Source organism: Salminus brasiliensis, chromosome 14, assembly GCF_030463535.1.
Source record: "Salminus brasiliensis chromosome 14, fSalBra1.hap2, whole genome shotgun sequence".
Taxonomy (NCBI): domain Eukaryota; kingdom Metazoa; phylum Chordata; class Actinopteri; order Characiformes; family Bryconidae; genus Salminus; species Salminus brasiliensis.
This window is the reverse complement of record NC_132891.1, coordinates 28,404,282-28,422,615: the sequence shown is the minus strand read 5'-3', so window position 1 is coordinate 28,422,615 and position 18,334 is coordinate 28,404,282. Positions and strand designations below refer to the sequence as shown.

At 41.4% G+C, this 18,334-nt stretch overlaps 1 protein-coding gene across 1 annotated transcript in view; it reads right to left on the bottom strand.

Moving 5' to 3' along the window:
* The window catches only part of tshz2 (teashirt zinc finger homeobox 2), a 52,220-nt gene extending 35,271 nt beyond the window's left edge, over positions 1 to 16,949 (bottom strand). The window contains exon 1 of the mRNA XM_072696485.1: positions 16,399 to 16,949. Coding sequence (XP_072552586.1) covers positions 16,399 to 16,438 — 40 coding nt within the window. The 5' untranslated portion in view covers positions 16,439 to 16,949. The remainder of the gene's footprint in view (positions 1 to 16,398) is intronic.
* Between the last annotated feature and the right edge of the window lie 1,385 nt (positions 16,950 to 18,334).

Genomic DNA, 18,334 nt, shown 5'->3' with positions numbered 1-18,334 from the left:
TGTGCCCCCCCCCACACACACACAAATGAATGCATTGAGCTACTTTAAGATACACCACCATTGCCAATAGAATAGGAACAGATAAACATGAACCTATTGGCACCAGGTCCAATGCCAGGCATGGGGTAGAGGGGTATAAAGCCCCTCAGCATTGAGCTGTGGAGCAGTGGAACTGTATTCTCTAAAATGATGGTGCACCATTCAATACTTTTGGAATGAGTTGTGGAGTTGTGGATGAGATGCAGTGGTAATCATTTAACATCTTGAACTCTGTTATACTGTTGCTGCGAAATGCAATCAAATCTTTAAAACAATGCTCCAAAAGCTAGTAGAGCTTCCCCTGGAGTCAGTAACTCCAACAGCAGTAAAAGCAAGATAAACTCTTTAAAAACTTTTTAACACTCTTGATTTTGGCATCTTCTGTATATCTACAACAGTAAACCATGGCATTGTGAAGATCCTTATATGGGTTATATGCCAGTTGAAGATTCCTTTTATAGTTTAAACTTAAATAAATGTAAAAAAGGTTCTTCACACCCACATATCTTTGTAAGAGTGCATGGGACCATATGTGACATTTTATATATCATATAAATTTAAAGATTTAGACCAATTCCAGAGCCTGTAAACAACAACTACAACAACCAGTGTGTGTTAACCACATAAACTGCACAGTAATAAGTAGCTGATTGGATGCCTGCCCATAATGCCTTTATTTTATATATTTATTTTTACCATTTGATTGGTACAATAAACATAGTGACACATGTTGTGTATCATGACCATGTCTTTGTGATGTTATATCTTATAATTCTCATGCATGGTCATGCATGCGTAAAACACACAGCCACACACTCAGACACGTACACACATACACACAGTTAAGGTCATGTGCATGCTGCATGTCTGACTAAACCGTTTTATTCAGACTGTCTTTCTATTCAGCAATAGCGACGCATTTTCAGGGAAATAAGGCCGAGCCTTCATATGACTGCCTTTCATGAATAATGATCAATGTGGGCTGTTTGCAAACCACAGACTCTATCTACTCAGCGTGCCTGTAGGCAGGAGCACATTCCTACCACTCATGATCTAAGCCTGAGGTACCTCTGTGAGAGTGTGTGTGTGTGTGTGTGTGTGTGTGTGTGTGTGTGTGTGGTCGAAACACACAACCAGAAGAAACTGTTTCAAAACGTGAGTTACCAACGTATGTCTACAGTTAATACACCACGGCAACCTGATCGCCACAGCTGCCCTGGCCTTTATGAAGCTGCTACAAAAGATGAACTAATTGTAACAGTGGCAGACACACCAAACGCTCCAGCGTCATCAAAGCCAGTCTGGTAATTACAGAGTTAAGTCATCTGACTTCTTTTTTATTACCATCAATTTCCTCCCCTGGAAGAACAAAAAAGATACACCCACCACTTTAATCATGGGTTTGATTCACTTCACTTCAGCTAATGCAATGATATCATCCAGCCCAACAATGGCTTGCCACATCTCCTCTTTGTTCCAAATGACAGACACTAAGAACAGCGTTGATCAAGGACATCAGAAACGTTATAAAAATAATAAAATACAGGCATGCCAGAATAATGGACCCAAGACTACATACATGACTCATATTTAGCTTAGAAAGTGTCATCACTGTAAAGCTGATCAAGTAAAGCTCACGTCAAATAACACACTGACTTGATTTGCTAAGGGAAAATAAGTGAATAAACACTCCAACGTAATTTGAATAAACAACTCCAATGGTAACCTTTTCTGCACACATTTTAGATACAATTCCTATTTGTTTTCTGAATTTAACATATAGGGAAAAATTAAACGTAACATATTCTTTGTGCAGTTACTTTTGCACACACCACAATTAATGTGTTGTTTAAGTTAAATTAAACAGCTAAACAGTAATTATGTAGGACGTGTAAAAGTGTGTTCTCTGAAGAACATGGGAACCTTTATGTATATAGGCAAATGTGTGCCAACACATTTTTTTTTATTAGTTGTTTATTCGAAAGGTGAGCCTTTATTAAAACACTATTTTAAAATTACAAACTAATTTAATCACAATTAAATTCCTGGAACTAATAACACACCATATTACAAATAAATAAAATGTTCTATTGCTGAAATGACATTTTGTTATTAATATCATATTATTTCTAATATTTCATGCATGCTTAATCTGATTGTATTCAAAAGTATCTTCCAGTAAATTAAGGTAAGTTGAAACTGAACATACATCATACAAGATGATCCCATTTTAAGGTAGTATTACTAATATTACTACAAATATTTTTTGTCAATATTCATGTCTAGATAAGTTTGCTATTTTGACATTGTTACCTTTTGTAACAATATTTAAACCAGTTAAAGTTAAAGTCAAAGTATAAACTGATATTTTACTCAAATAAGTTAAGGTTTCGGAAAGAAAGGGTAATATCAAATATTAGCAAATTTACAGCAAATATTACTTATAATCTTTGACCTGCCAATTTCAAAATGTTTAGATGTTTCTGAGAATATTTTTTGTAATATATTTAAAAATATTTGTATTGCAAGTGTGACTCCATTAAACATTATTTTGTTGATCCAGATAGATCTAGCCCATAGAGTATTTTCTTTTTAATTTCATTATTTTATCATTGTATTAGTATGTTTATCTGCATCCGTACCCGTTCCTATAGTGTACTAACTGTGTTATTCTGCTGGATATGCTATGTGTATTTGACCCGTGGGTGCCCAAACTTTTGTATTAGTGCAGGTGGCCCCCATGTCAAGACTAACTCATACAGTAGAATGTTGCTCATGTAAACAGGTATTTGACCCAGGTCTACTGTACTATCACACTAATCCAACACAATTACTGCATGTTGTCATGGAGGGTAGCAGGCAGGAAAGCAGGGGTGGGGTGTGTATGTTGGGGGGGCAGCCTTCTCTCTTCATTGCGACTAAATCAGTGCAGGAAATGAATATGGATGGCCTGAGGCGCAAGGGGAAGGGAACACGAAGCCTGATGAGGTCCCTGAAGGAGGCGTCTGGACAGTGCCTGCTACCTCACAAACTGGGCCCCTGCCACATGCTGCCATTGAGCTCTGGTTGGGCGCGCACATACACAGAGACACACACATACAAAGCCGACATGTACATATTCCTGAAACCCAAACACACACACACACACGCACTTTCCCACACAAAGACGCAGACACATTTTTTCTCTTTAATACATCTAAAACCCAATGAATCTAAGAATCTAAGAATATTTAAATAAGTGAACATAAACACAGTGAAAAAACACACCAAGTTCTCTCTCTCACACACACACACACACACATCAAAAATGGGGAGATTAGTCAAAAGCAGCTAAACTGACAGCATCTCAGCACAGGGGTATCTAGCAGGTGCTGTGGTGGCCACATGTGTGCGGTGGCACACACATACATCTCCTTGATTGATCAGCTCAAGCCGAGCGGACAGGAAGCAGTGAGAAATGAATCAGGGCTTTGGGAGCCCCCCATGGGTCCCAGCAAAACAAGGGCACAGGGGCCAGAGCCAGGTCAAATACAATACACAGTCATACTTTGAAGAATGGACCCAGGATCATGTGTACAGTACACTGAGAGACCACAACTGTTGTTTGATTATATTATTTGCTAATGACATTCAATGCTCTTAAACTTAAACTGAAATGTACAAAAGCAAACTACCAACTAGCCAGAACGTTAAAACCAATACAGTGACACATGTTAAGGTGTGTGTGGGGGGGGGTCTTGTGCCTTCAAGACTGATTCTGATTGGCTGATCCGTATTATGGCTTCATTTAAAAAGCAGCCCGGGCTAAAACCTGCATATAGCTTCACAAGAATGGACGAGCAAACCTGTCTCTAGGCTCACAAAAACAATGATATGAGTTTTACCAAACTTTGAACATTGTTAACTGATATTCAGAAAATAGGAATCTTCTTTTTTTGTGATATGGGCCCTTTAAAAACTGCTAACTGCCTCAGTTTATGCCAACACTACGCTGGTGCTGTGTCTACAATCAGCCATGTTTTGCAACTCTTTCAAAACTGGATCAATTGAATCTTTTGTATCATAGCACATGCTCCAGATGTCGGGTGAGGAGAAAAAAAAAAAGCGGATGTCGTTACACTAATAAGCTTGCGTCATCCACCGGCCATCTGCTAGCAGGTTGGCACATAGTTTGGTGTATCTGAGCGATCACCAGGAAGTCCCTCTTTAAAATAGACACACACCTCTATCGCTTTTCCCTCCCCCGCCATCTCACGGAAGCATTGTGCCAATGCAGATAGTTGCAGTACATTTTCACTGACACTGGTGAATTATATAATACAGTGAGAAAGCTCTCTAGTCCCATTTAGCGGAGCGGGTAGTGGCTAATGGAAATGCAGAAGGCTGAATTGTGTTGAGATGGAGCTGTAGTTATTGGTCTCAATGCCTGGGGCGGCAAAGATGATAAGAGTGACCTCTATGCCTACCCTATGGACACCGCTGACCAGAGAGACATGGATCTATCCACGCCAGTTGCCTCAGGATGGAATGTCAGATGCAGATAGAGCTGTCAGAGGTTTGCATTCAACCTCCCCTCCTTCCAAATAAGTAAAAAAAGAAGCAGCCATGTACCTTTACTTTACTTAAAAAACAACCAAAATGAACAAACAAGTCATACATTCTTGTGTAAGCTTTCTACACTGCATTTTTCCAAATGACTATGAGAAGCACGGTAAACATAGTGTCAGTGACAAACATACTCTCCCCCCATTCCCAAAAAACCATATGTTCCAAAAAAAGCCCTGATTATACTCTTTAAAACAAACAGACTGAACTGACTTCAGAACAGGAAACTAAGGATGCTGTAGGCTTATATGCTTCAAGTAAGCATCTTGTGCTATTGTTTTATCTGGCCAAATCAGCACATTAACACAAAGACTGTGCAGAAGTGCATTCATCATGCATTTTATATCAGTATTAGTAGTAGTATATAATTATAGTATGTTATAGTAGGATGGTATAGCAACCAGTCCAACTACATACCTCACATGGCCAGCATCAACAAAAATGCTCATTATTATTCCAGATTTTTAGCCAAGTGCAATCAGCAACACACAGTAAGGATCTGGTCTGAATCAGTGGCAGGAAGGAGGGAGGGAAGTGCCAGTGCTTGAACATAGTGCCGAGTGAGGTTTGATATTTGATATTAATGCTGGGCAATATGAGAAAAATATGTCATGATACTTTTCACAGAATTTTTCACAGTACATAATGAACATATTTTAACAAAGACAAAAAAATGCAGTGGAGGTGGTTAGCAGAGGAGGTTAGAAACTACTGTCAAACTTGCCCTCCTCCATTTGATGCTTTCCAAATATACCACACCAGCATGGTATCAGATTATATTAAAGTTTGTATTAATAAACATAATGGGCGCAGCATGCTTCCACACCAGGGCAGTTTTGATTAGGCTGTTTTTTCGATATTCTACAAATACGAATACTTACAAATTGTTGTATTGAAAAATGTATTGCCCATGTCTTCCCAGCCTGTTGTGGGCTCTTGTATTTGTCTTTCTTTTTCATGGAATTTCAGCGCACAGAATGGCACAAGGTAGAAAATGTGATATGCTCATTTTTGATATACAGGGCAAAATTGGACTGAAATGGAGCGCTTGTAGACAGAACTTTCAAGTGCAGTGTGAGCATATAAACTGCAGACTTTGTCTGTACACAGCAAATGATTAAGACGTGCAGTGTAAGTTACCACCAAAGAAGATGATTTCCAAAATCACACAGTGTACGACTGACTTTAAACAATATATCGGACAGCACTACTTGATGGTTCACGGGGTCTCTCTGAAAGTCTGATGGGAGTCGTCCGGAAAAAGCGAATGAGGGCCGGCATTCATTTGCCTGTGATCTGCAACGGATCCGCTGAGTCCTAATGACTCCCTCTGGCAGCGTAATGGCAGGTATTAGAGCGCTTATCCCAGCAAGGCCTTCAGCTTCTCAGGACAGCCACACATGGCTCCACTCAAACAAGCCAATCTGTCTGTGAGGCCCAGCCACCAACTGCTGCAGGCCTCCACGGTGGCTCTGTCCAGAACAGCTGCACTGCTAAGAACACTGAAACCTAGAAGAAGTAGAGTTCTGACTGATGGGTCAAGAAACGAGTGTGTGGCCTCATTGAGAGAGCTCTAGGAAGTGTGAGGTTAAAAATGACCTGAGCAAGGATGAGGGGAGAGAAAGAAGATACCTCAGATTCCAAAGCAAGAGGATGGATCAGCATTAGCATCTGCACACACTGATTCAATCATTCTTAAATGCCCTAAAGATGTCTTAACACCATTACTGCTAGCAGCCAGGAATTATGCAAAAGGAATAGGGGATAAGAAAAGGTATAACACAAACCACTGTAAAACAGTGGAAAAGGGTGCACAGTATACTGTTTGTTTGTATATCATTATTGTGGCACTGCCTTTTGCAATACTGATATTACATATGACTGGAATATAAAAAGGAGCCTTAAAACCGAAGTAACCTGACCGATCTATGACAATATATATACAGTTCTGTTGGTGTTTTGAAGAATCAAGGCCTTACATAGTTAAACAAATAAAACCCTAATCAAATCAGTGAAGGCCCATCTCCAAAAAGTCCAGCTCTGCTGTGTTTGTAACTCATATAATAGTAATAATAATAATAGTAAAAATCTGAGCTAGAGGTGGACAAAATGATAATAATATGCTTTTGTTAGTATATCATCAATTTTAGACGTGTTTAACTGGATGGAATACAAAATTTGCATCTCTGATGAAGTTTGTATGTATGAATATTGCGATAAATAGTAATGTATCACAAAACAACCATAAATATTGTGCTATAACATTTTTACCATTTCGCCCAGCTACAGTATGAGTATTCTGTCTTACTCAATTAAAAACAGGGTATTTATAAACAATGTACAGAAAGTCAAAAGCATCAGCATTTGAACATAATCAAATATATAAAAGTAAGAGGTAAATGTTTTGATAAAAAAAATCAAAGTTTAATAAATGAGACTGTGTGCGGATTGGCTGTATTAATACTCACACAGACAATTTGGTGTATCTGTGAGCAATATCTCTGTTCTAACCAACACAACAAATTCAAAGACATGTAAACTAAATTGTTGTGCAAAAAAATAATAATTCCCAATTCTTGTATTTTAAAGGCCTCAATATAAAGTATATTGATTGACAAGGTTATGAGTAAATGTATAAGTACTCAATTGCAATACAACTACTCACTAAACTACACATCTTTCAAAATATTACTTTACTATTATATCAAAGTGAAGTTATTCAGGCGTTTTTCACTCCTCCCCATTTAAGAATGCACACTAAACCACCATGGCTATTCACAGAGGTTCAACTTTTGACCCCTTTAAAATGTGCCACTACTTTCACAGAGTGACAAGACCGCTTTTGTACATAAAACAACACCCAATTCAGCTGAGATAATCTCTGTGAATGTTTTGAAGGAAAAAAGTTCCAATCCCCACCTCCTCACAAGCACCAGCTAATCTGAGGTTCTAAGTACATGTCACAACGGCAACCGCGCGTCCTGCCTTAACCATTTTCACCCCTCCACATCAGAAAGTCACTTTAACACTACACCCACATGAGGGTTACTGGAACCTGCTGTGGCTGAGTCAAATTGGAGAGTACTGGAAGGCCTGGCATCGTGTTTTGTTTCAGACTGATACAGTTGGCCCACAATGAGGCATGCGTCTTCCTGTACAAAGGCTCCACTGTGCACTATCAATCATGTGAAGCCAGCTCGGAGCCATAAATCCCTCCTTTGAGGAAATCCCCCCTTTCAGATTTACAAAATGGTGAGGAGGGGTGGGACGTGCTCGCTGAAATGTCAGAGGAATGTTGATATTGAGGGATGAGACCAGATGTGTGGGGGTTTTGATTTGGTTCACGGGTAGTTCTTCTCAGTGTGCCACGTAAAGTTCCAGTCAGGAAACGGAGAAGTCCGCATTAAGCAAAATGTGGATAATCACACTGCGTAATGGAGGCAATCATTATGCTATGGATCAGTTGGTTAAATCTGATTTAGAATACACCATACAGGTTTCTTGTGAAACACAGTTGGGATATTTTTAACGGTTGTAACAACAGTGCTTTCCGAAGGCCTCAAAGACATTCTGAGATATTCTGATTGTGTTTTACAGTCAGCTCAGACGACCGCTCACTCTACTAATGTTCTTGGGCTAAATTTAGCATCAAGTCATTTCAGAGAGATAATGGCCACTTATTGGGCTTATTGATTTACAAGAGAAAAAATCATAATCTTGTTTAATGGTAGTTTGGAAATAATATAGCATAAATATAGCATTCAGTTCAACCCCAAGTATTGTGTGAAACTGGTTCACTTTCAGTTGGGCATTAGCGAAGCTCCCTTGCTATATTTTCCAATCACTAAAATGACTGAAGCTTTTGCTAAGTTGGAAAATGTCTCAAGAAGGCACAGCAATTAATTGGAGAAATTACATTATCTTAGATCTTCAGCGAGTTCATCTCCACAGATCAGCGTAACTCTGCATAATTCCGCTGGTTTGCCCACATTTATTTTCTTTCCCTAAATTACAATATTACTCATATACTCATTATAAGGACCATCAGTTTTTGCCAAATTCCTACTGCTGTTATTTCTCAGCTAAAACGATTCGGCAAGTGTATTTCTCAAAACACTGTCAAATGTTGAGCCTGACAATGGCCAATATGTATAAAGAAAAAAGATTTAATGAAAAAAGTAACAGTGATTCGCTTGCCCTATTCCATTGCAAAGTGCTTGGGCACTGTATAATGAAAATAAAAGATATAAACTAAAGTTGTTTCATTTTATGTTTCCACACTGACAAAGGCATTTATTCTAGAAGCTGGTGTCACCATTCAGATGGCTAAAAACATCTACAGTATGATCAAACCAACAATTTTACTACAAGCTGCAAAACTGCACCGAACCTAAGTGCTTTAGCACGCCAACAAATGGTTAAACCTTTCCTCACGCTGTGTTGTTAAAAGTCTGCACAGTGCACAATGCCTCTAACCATTAATATGTTCGTCGGGTTCCCTTAATCAAGTTGTAAGTACAACTGAATTATTCTATATCCTACAAGGACACCTAAGCTGTCACTGCTTTTTAATGAGTTTCAATTAAGCTGTTAGTTTCAGAAGAATGGTGCAGCGCATGCAGGCGTGTGCTCACGGCCCGGCAAGGACACAAACAAGACATTTTATTACGGCAGACTTAGCCCGTTTAAAATGTTTCATGTCTTTTAGCCATATTAGTTTCAAAACAGTCTCACAATTTACTGAAGTCAGAAAAAAAGATGTTTTTCTGACGTTAACTAGGCGACTTGTTTTAGCAAATGCTTTAGAATGAACTGTACGTTCCCTTCAAACTATGTTGCTCTGAAGGCATCGAAATGCTCCTCTGCTGTACATCAGAGCTTCAGAGCTACTTTTACCATCTGCACGTGAGCCACACTGACATTTGAGGTGTATCAAAGCTCAAGTATATTGACATTTCACAGTGATGTTACAGCACTTTTTTACCAGAAGGTTCGCCAGTAAAGATGAGCTGTCTGGCTTAGGAGTCACTTCCAAAAACATCATCTTACCTATACTTTAATAAACTGTAATTTCTCAACTAAACTGGTGATTTGCTGGGTTGTGTAAAGGCAATGTCAATTTTCTAGGTGGAAACATCACTGTTCTGGTCTTCCAGAGGCACAGCAATGTGCCACAAAATATGTGAAACTCACTAAGAGGCAGAATTTTGACTTCTGCTTTTTTTCACAGCTGAAGATGCATGTAGTACCTCTAATTTTATAGTTGCATCATATTCCCACCTCCCTGGTACTCATCCTAAAGCACATCCTCGTACGGTAAAAGGTCAAACGGGAATCATCATCATCACGTGCGGTGACTGCTCTGGTGAAAATGTGTGAGCTAAGCTCCCTCCTGACCTCCGAAGGAAAATGGAGAGAGTGTACGACAAAGAGGTCAGCCAAAACTGGCGAATATCAAGTTGATTCATCAAATTAGTTCCCATGTAATTGCGTGGCATGACTCGCCGCGAAACGTGTCAGCAATAAAGCTGTCAGGACGGCATCAACGGACATGTTAAATGAAGACACAAAAAGCACGGGGTTCACGACTTGGCCGCTATTTGGATGCTGGCCAGCGAGGTGGTCGGGATACTGCCGCCTCAAAGATTTAGCTGCGGCACTCTCATCAAGATGTGTACTGTAGCGACGCGTTTATTACATTAATCAATACGATTTTCACAGATGCTTTAATTAAATATCTCTCCGAGATGCCTCTTAGTCAAGGCTTAGGTCTAATGATAGTATGAAATTAAAATTTTAAATAAGATTCATGAAAACAAGCTGACAGTGAGTCTCTCTCTCTCTCTCTCTGCTTCGAATATGAAACACTGTATTATAAAATCGACTTCAACATGTGAATGGGAAAAGCCATTTAGCAGTCTTGTATGCAAACGGAGTCTGCAATGCACCCATGCTTAAAAGGAAGAATAAATAGAAAGCGAGTGCTGATGGGGTATGTGAAGCGGAGCATGCCTGATAACATGATAAATTCCACCTTTACCTGAGGACCTTCTGCCCCGTTGCCAAGTATAGTCTTGTGAAAGTTTGCCTTTCTAATTGTTACAGATTGCACCATTAGCAAAATATTGTCGTAGCTCCTGCACCCGTAGACAGTAGCAGGCGAGGGTTAATTTGCATAATAAATCTTAATTGAGACTCATTAAGCACTTGATTGGAAGCAAATCAGGTACACTGTGGATAATTTTCAGATTAATGAAGTTTCTATCTTTTTTCCCCTGCAACACTGTATTTTTCTCATTCCCACATGATGCACTGTGACCACAGACGGAGGCCCTGTTTCAGCACAGTTACACAGGCCAGATAGTAAAAGTAGTACGGTTGTAGGAAGCAACAGTAATGCTTTAAACAAGTGTGTTTTTCTCTTGTACAGTTTAACAACACATGTTAACACAAATAATATTCTCTGACATGGAAAAAGAAACAGTTCCAGAAAGAGCTATCAGAACAATCTTGAGTATTAGGTAATGGGTACAACATGTTCCTGTTGTACCCTTGTGACCATGACACCTTTTAAGCCAAATAAAGCTTTGTGTTCATATCAACAGGATCCTATCACAATGAACTGGGGGTAAATATGACAGAACTGTGAAACCTGATCCTAGCCCTCAGCTCTTGTCCTGACATAGACACTCCATCCGAAATCCATCTGGAGGTGGTAAGACGAGCCCACAGTGATTGTTTTGAACAACTCTGGAGCCATATGGCTTCCTGAGGTGGGTCAGCTATTAGCCTAGCACAACAGCATATCATCTCCGGTTTCACACCAAATCTTTGTTCCTCTCTCCTTCACGCAGAGGGTGGGAGGCTTTATGAAAAGGCTTCCCAAGGAGCTGTTGAGGGGCCTGCCTGGACCGCAGCCCCTCTCCTCCAACATGGCTAAAAGATCAGCTCGCGTTTGGCAGGTGCACTTGCCGTCCGGTTAGATCATTTCAACTGTCGCTGTCGCACACCGCAACACCACCAGAATTCCTGCCGGTAATCAAATAGCAGGCGCACAAAAGGCATTTGTGTCATCGTTAGGCCCTTTCCCCCTCGTCTGGCTTTCGCTCGAGGAATCGACACAGATCAGTTCCCCTCCTTCTCTCCCTGACTGCCATTCCGACCTCAATCTCCCGAGCTTGCTATCTGTGGAGACCGGGACAAAATACCATTTTGTAATTTCTTTTATACTTGGATGTCTGGCAGGAGTAATGAGTTTTAGTCTGGGTGCAATAAAGTCTCCCCATAACCTCACCATTGTCGTGCTTAATGAGGAAAAAAAAATCATAACAAGAAATAGCCTTTTCTACTTTTCACAGGGATGATCGTGTAGAAACATTATTTGGCCCAATTGCCCTATCGGCGTATCAAATTGTGTCATTTGCCTGGAAACTGGCGCAGGTCTCCGAGGGAAGGCGAGGTGAACGCGCGGTTGAGGTGGCAGGGTACGAGGCGGCACTCTGCCTGCCTCGAGACCAATCAGGGAAGGCCCCCCTCCCCTCTTCTCTTCAACCACGCAGAACTGAAAAGCATGGCGCTTTGGGCGCATGAGCCTCCTTTCTTCTCACCTACGCTTAGCACCACCCTGTCTCCTTTTCAGCCACACTGAAAGTACCTCCCTCTCTAAAATCCATCCGGCTGGCCTCACCCACTAGTGCCAAGGCAGGCTAGCGGAAATACCATGACATCATGGCCACAGAACAGGATGAGTGCTTCTGTGGTTGAACTATTATAGCGATATAAACAAACAAAAGAGGAATTAGCACAACACAGCAGGCAGCACGGCTGTAACCAATTGAGGCTAACGGACCTGGAGGGACAGTTCTGAATTAAAATACTGTGGCCAAAACACTCTTTGATGCAATTCACTGCAATACTATCAGTTAAACGTGTTACTATTCCTTATTTACCTACCTTACCGTCCTAATTATTTAAGCATCTGACGCCACCACAAAATATCTGTATTCACTAAATACTGAATTTCAAAACAAGAAGACAAGGGCGATAAAAAACGAAAAAATAAGGCTGATGTGTCCTTAGATTTTCTGTAGTGAATACCATTTCTGTTTCCCCTCCCAAGCTTAAACGGCTCTTAGGCAAATCACTGCGCTGGACTGCTGCTTCTACCTAGACTAGACAAACAACATCTGCCTTGATCCTTGGATGTTTCCAGAACAGACCACTTAGGAGGACTTGCAGCTAGCCAATTCCCAGAAGCCGCTGTCACTCACTTACTGGCACGGCAACACTTAATGCCTTTGTCTGTTCTCCAATTTATCTTGTTAACAGCAAATTGGGCTAACGGTTTGAAGCAGAAGCTATTGTAGGGCCGATAAGAAGAATTGCTTCTGAGGCTGGGAAACAATGCACAGGCCTCGCCACGTTACCATAATAACCCCACTATTAAGAAATGAAAACTGTTTGATGATATCGTTATCACCATGAACAATCAGTTTCTTAATTTAGCCTAGGATTATCAAGCGCTCCCGTGTGAGAAAAGAAGATTGTGACTAGGGTCGGGTTGCTTCTTTTTGCCGAAAAGCCGAGAGGTTGTCCAAACAAGTTTATTTCATATGGCTGATATACAGTAAGTAATCCCTAACTCTGTGTACGAGTGTGCACAGTAAATCCAATATGTCTGACCTTCATGTGAACGCTGACCGTCTCAAAGTCACACAACAAATATTAATTGTGTAATTCAGCAGGGAGGCCTCTTTACCCAAAGAGCCTGTTTTTTTCCCCAGCATGGAACGATAAGCTGCAGATAGCACTTCGCACACACATAACACAATCACAGCCATTTCACCCAAAGAGACCCTCTATGTCTTCAAGGACTGCACACACACACACACACACAAATGAAAATGAAAAAAGAGAGAAAAAACTCATTCCTTGCATCTTCACCAGTCTTATTTTAATACCTCCCCCTCTCTCTCTCCTTGTTCACCCCTCCACACATCATTAAACATATTATTATAACATGAGTGTCAGCCCGCGTCTCTCCCTGCTCCATTCTTGCTCTGCCAGGTAATCAATTTGTCGTCACTCTCTATAACCCCAGTAAAGTCATCAAGCGAAATGAGTTACAGCTGCAAAAAGCCTTCAAGAATATAGGAAAGGGGAGGGTATGGGGGGAGAAGGGGGGGGGGGGGGCAGAGAGAAAGAAATGACAACACGGGCCCCGGAATATTCCGCCGCTGATAGCACATCCCAGGTCTTGAAGATGAAATATTAATGCACAATTTGTTTATCTGCGGGCCCACATCTCTCCTGCACCGAGCTGTTAATTTTCTATCGGCGCAGACAACGGATCAGTCAGTCATGAACTCTTCACAGCCATTACCGGGAGACATTTTGATTAAGTATTCCTAATGTAGTGGATAGGAAAGAATGAAAACACTCTGCCTGCCAACTTTTGATTGACCATTAAGCCACTGATGAATGTGCCTGTCAAAGAGGAGACAATTACCTCAACAATGAAGAAACTCTTCTGGAAGGCTTATTTCTCCATAGGGCTGACACATTTACCAGATTACAGGCGAGCAGGCCCAAAGCGTGTAAAAGGATCGCTCAGGAATCTTCGCGGAAAAGTTCACCCAATAATCGCGCTGCCTTTGTTTGAGGGAAGGGGTTTTAGGGGAGGGGGGTGGGGGGACATGTGTACGTGTGTGTGTGTGTATGTGTGTCTGTATTTATGTGTGTACACACAGGGCTAGGAGGAAACGAGGGACGGCTAGGAGGTCTCAGCACCACAAGGTTTGTTTTTTGAACTCTCAGATCCCCATGTACAAGCTGTGCTCACGGCCATTAAAAAAACATATCACCTTATCACTGTTCATTTTTAATTATATCAGAATTATAGCGGTATCTGCACGAGATTTTAAAAAATGAGCGGATGTTTGATGACGTGTTTATTGTAGACAAAAAGCGGAGGGCCTACTGCACTAAAATATCTGCTTTTTTTTCATTTACTGTATTTTGAACTCTAAACAAATACGTCATGCTTTGTCATCCTGCTTTCCATGTGGCTCTACTTTCAATTTCTACATTTTATCAATGTATACATTTATATAGCAGCATTGATATCAGCAGTTACAGTGAAATACACAGGACATCAGCATTGCAGTTCCCATGTCAATGCATCCACACGTATAACGACTATTAGTAACCCATCAAGTCATTTGGGGTCAAAATATGTCTTCAGGTGCTTAAATTACAGAAAAGTTCATTATCACAATTATCCTGACTTATACCGCAAACAGAATGAGATATATGCATTTATCAGATGAGATGTATCTATTTAATGTTTATTCTTATATAAAACAAGCAGATAGCTCTCAAAAATCAGTACACTACAGAGCTTTACTAATTCGTCCTTATTCAATCAGAAACGTTTGGGGATTTGTCTGCTTATAGTTTTATTATAAGAGTCCAAACAGTTAGACAGTTTCTTCCTGCATTATGTTTGATCCCACTCTCTCTTTTCATAGTTGACTGACACCTCATGTAAGCGTAAAGTGAGTGAGGCACCAGAGATAGAAATGTTGACTGTGATCACAGCAGGGGCACAGGGCTACTGTGTGACTATGAGAAAACCACACTTCATAGGTTACCACACTTTCAGTCCTACTTCTACATCCTTTTAAGGAAAACAACAATAATAATTCCTTACACATGATGACCCCTCCTTTCCTTTCTGTGGGAAAGTGTGTGTGGAGAGCTGTAAGGTGAAACACACACACACATTAGGACAGCGTCTGATGACAACGTGAGTGGAGAGGCTGAGTCTGTGCTCATACCTAGAAAACAGGTTCCTAAAATCCTCATGGAGGATCTGTTGGAACAGCACAGATCAGTCAGCGCGACACGACGGTGAGACCAATGAAGTAAACACGGTTAGAAAGTGTTGCTTTCCCCTTTCTGGAAACATGCTTAAGCTAAAATGTAACGGCATAAACACGAGAATCCACTGAAATGTCACTGCTGTATCCTCTCACCCCTCTCTTCAGGATTACGATACTTCCCATACAAGCACTAGCTAACGTCTTCTCATTCATTCTGATTCTCTCGCTCCCAGTGTGTGTGTGTGTGTGTGTGTGTGTGTGTGTGTATAGGCCTCGCCGTGTGGGTGCGTGCGTGAGCAGTTCGGTGAGTGTGTGTGTCTCCGTTTGTGTATGAGATATTAAGGGTTCATAGGAAGTTCAGCTGATACTCGGATCCAAGCGGCCCCATCCATCTAAAAAATCATCCTCTTCCTTTCGCCCGTGTTCAGCAGCTGGCTATCTGCGGGCTAGCCCCACAAAATACACGGGTAAAGTTCCCAAGTTCTGAACTTTTTAAAGTCACAAACTCTTTAACCCTCAGCCTAGCGAACAATTTCTTTAACAAAAAAAAAAAGAGGTGGGGACCGTGTCTGTCCTAAATGTAAAGAAAGCTGTTTCACGCTGATAAAACGGTGAAGTAACGTCAGTCTAAAACACCCAAATGAAGCCGCGCGAGCCGTTTTCACCATTAGCTTCAGCTCCAGTCAGCGTTCAGCCGTTAAAACACATCCCACTGTTCACGGAGGAGTTTCACTTCAGGCGGATTTCGAAGCGAGGATGTGGCTACCGTGAGAATGGACGCGTCCCGAGGTGAAAATGTGGGCGATGTTCGGGTTTAGAGTGAGAAAGATCGCCGCGGAGAAGAATGATAGGTGTCAGTTTTGGTCCTTACCCGCCGCTCGCCTCGGCGCCTGCTGCTTCCTCCTTGGCATTTTGAACTCGCGGTGTTCTCGCGGAATGAAGCCAGGTGGAGAAAAAGGTTCGTACGCGGTCTCAGATAGTCCGTAGAGGGAAAAGAGCCACTCTGCTGATTTCGCCCCTTTTTAACGCACTTCGTCTCTTCCTCCGTAGAATCCAGTATCAGACTCGCCGCCTTGTCAAATCAGGTGTCAGTCAGGACGGGGTGTCTCTCTCTCTCTCTCTCTCTCTCTCTCTCTCTCTCTCTCTCTCTCCTCCTCCTCCTCCTCCTCCTCCTCTCTCGCCCGCTCTCTCTCTCTCTTTTACCTTCTTTTAGATCTATGGCGGACTGTGTTTTCTTTTCTCTCTCCGCTTCTTTTCCCCCACCCCGCCACCAGAAGCCGAAAGGACGAGCCGTGTCAAACGCCCCGTCTCAGTTTGTTCGCCAAAGGTGTTCGGAGAAGAGAGAAGAAAGGAGCGTTCCGCGTGAAATAACTGTTAGCTATATCACACACGGTACACACACATACACACACACACACACACACACACGCATACACACGCAGGCAGGCTAAGGCGATGCCAGCGAACATCGATCCATAGAGCAAACTGAACATTAAAAACTCCTCCCTCCTCGCCGGGACTTGATGATGGCAGCTAGACATTTGTTACACTAGATAAGCACGAGTTTATTAAAGAGACAGAGGCCAGCGAAAACATGATGAGCCTGGAGGAGGGCTAAATAACAGCGAGAAAGTCCAGCTTTCCTGCTCGGGTTTTTTTTTAGCGCTTTGACAGCGTCGCGGCGAGGCTGGAAGACACTTGCCAAGCGTCTGAAAGGTTACACATCTCGTGAAAGTTAGATTTCATAAAAATCCAAACAAAGACACCAAGGTTCCAGTATTTTCAGCACGAATCCACCTGAATCCAAAAACAACAACAACACAAAATCAGGGTTTCTGGAAGACCACCTACATTTCAACATTTCTATCAGAATGGTGGGCTGTTATTACAGCTTAGCGAGCGAGGTTAGAAGGGAGCTAGAAGCCTGTCTTGCCTGCTTTCTCCCACAGTAGTTCCACAAGTAGTAAGTGATCTATTACCAATCAATAATTACTTCTCTTAAACTGTTACAAGAGTCCTTTACAACCAGCAAACCTGCATTGCACATCATTTATATGGTTGCACACATGAGTAATGCATGTAATATGAAGTCATATAGTCAGTAGCTGTAGGATTTGGAATTTGAACAGTGTAATAAGGTACACTCATTAGTTAGAAGAGGAAATAATTACATGACTGTAACACTGTAGACACTGAGAACACTGTAGTCTGTACTGCTTTACCTCCAACACAGATCTCCAGTCATTGATGTCACAGATAAACAAATGCCTGGCTATTTTAACATTATTCTCAGACCACAGATGACCTCAGTGCACACTTCCTGCTCAGTTCTTTGAGGTTTGAATGTATTTTTTGTTTGGGTTTTTTTTTTTATTAACGAGGCTAAAAGAAGCAAGAAAGTATTTCGGTTTAAAAAAAAAACTGTAATTCTATATAACAGTTACTACATAATTGTCCAAACATTTGCTTGTTTTGTTGTCTGCACTTTAAGACTGATCAAAATTAGCTCTGTTTTGATTGGCTGTTTTGTGTTGTGCCTAATTCAAAACCTGGTTCAAGCTGCAACACTCTATAAAACTTCAGTGTCAGTGGGTGGGGCTAAACTGCTGTAGGCTGAATGGGTGGCTATATGTAAATTTAGCTGGCTTTTGTAAATCACAGAAACAGTGAATTCAAACTGGGCTGTTTTGACCGCTTAAGCCTTGGGTACACGACAGGACTTTTAAAGTCGTAGCAGACAAGTGAATGACTGGGCCTCTCACACTTCCCAATTCCCGACGCGTTTAGCTGATTTAGCTGATAGGAAT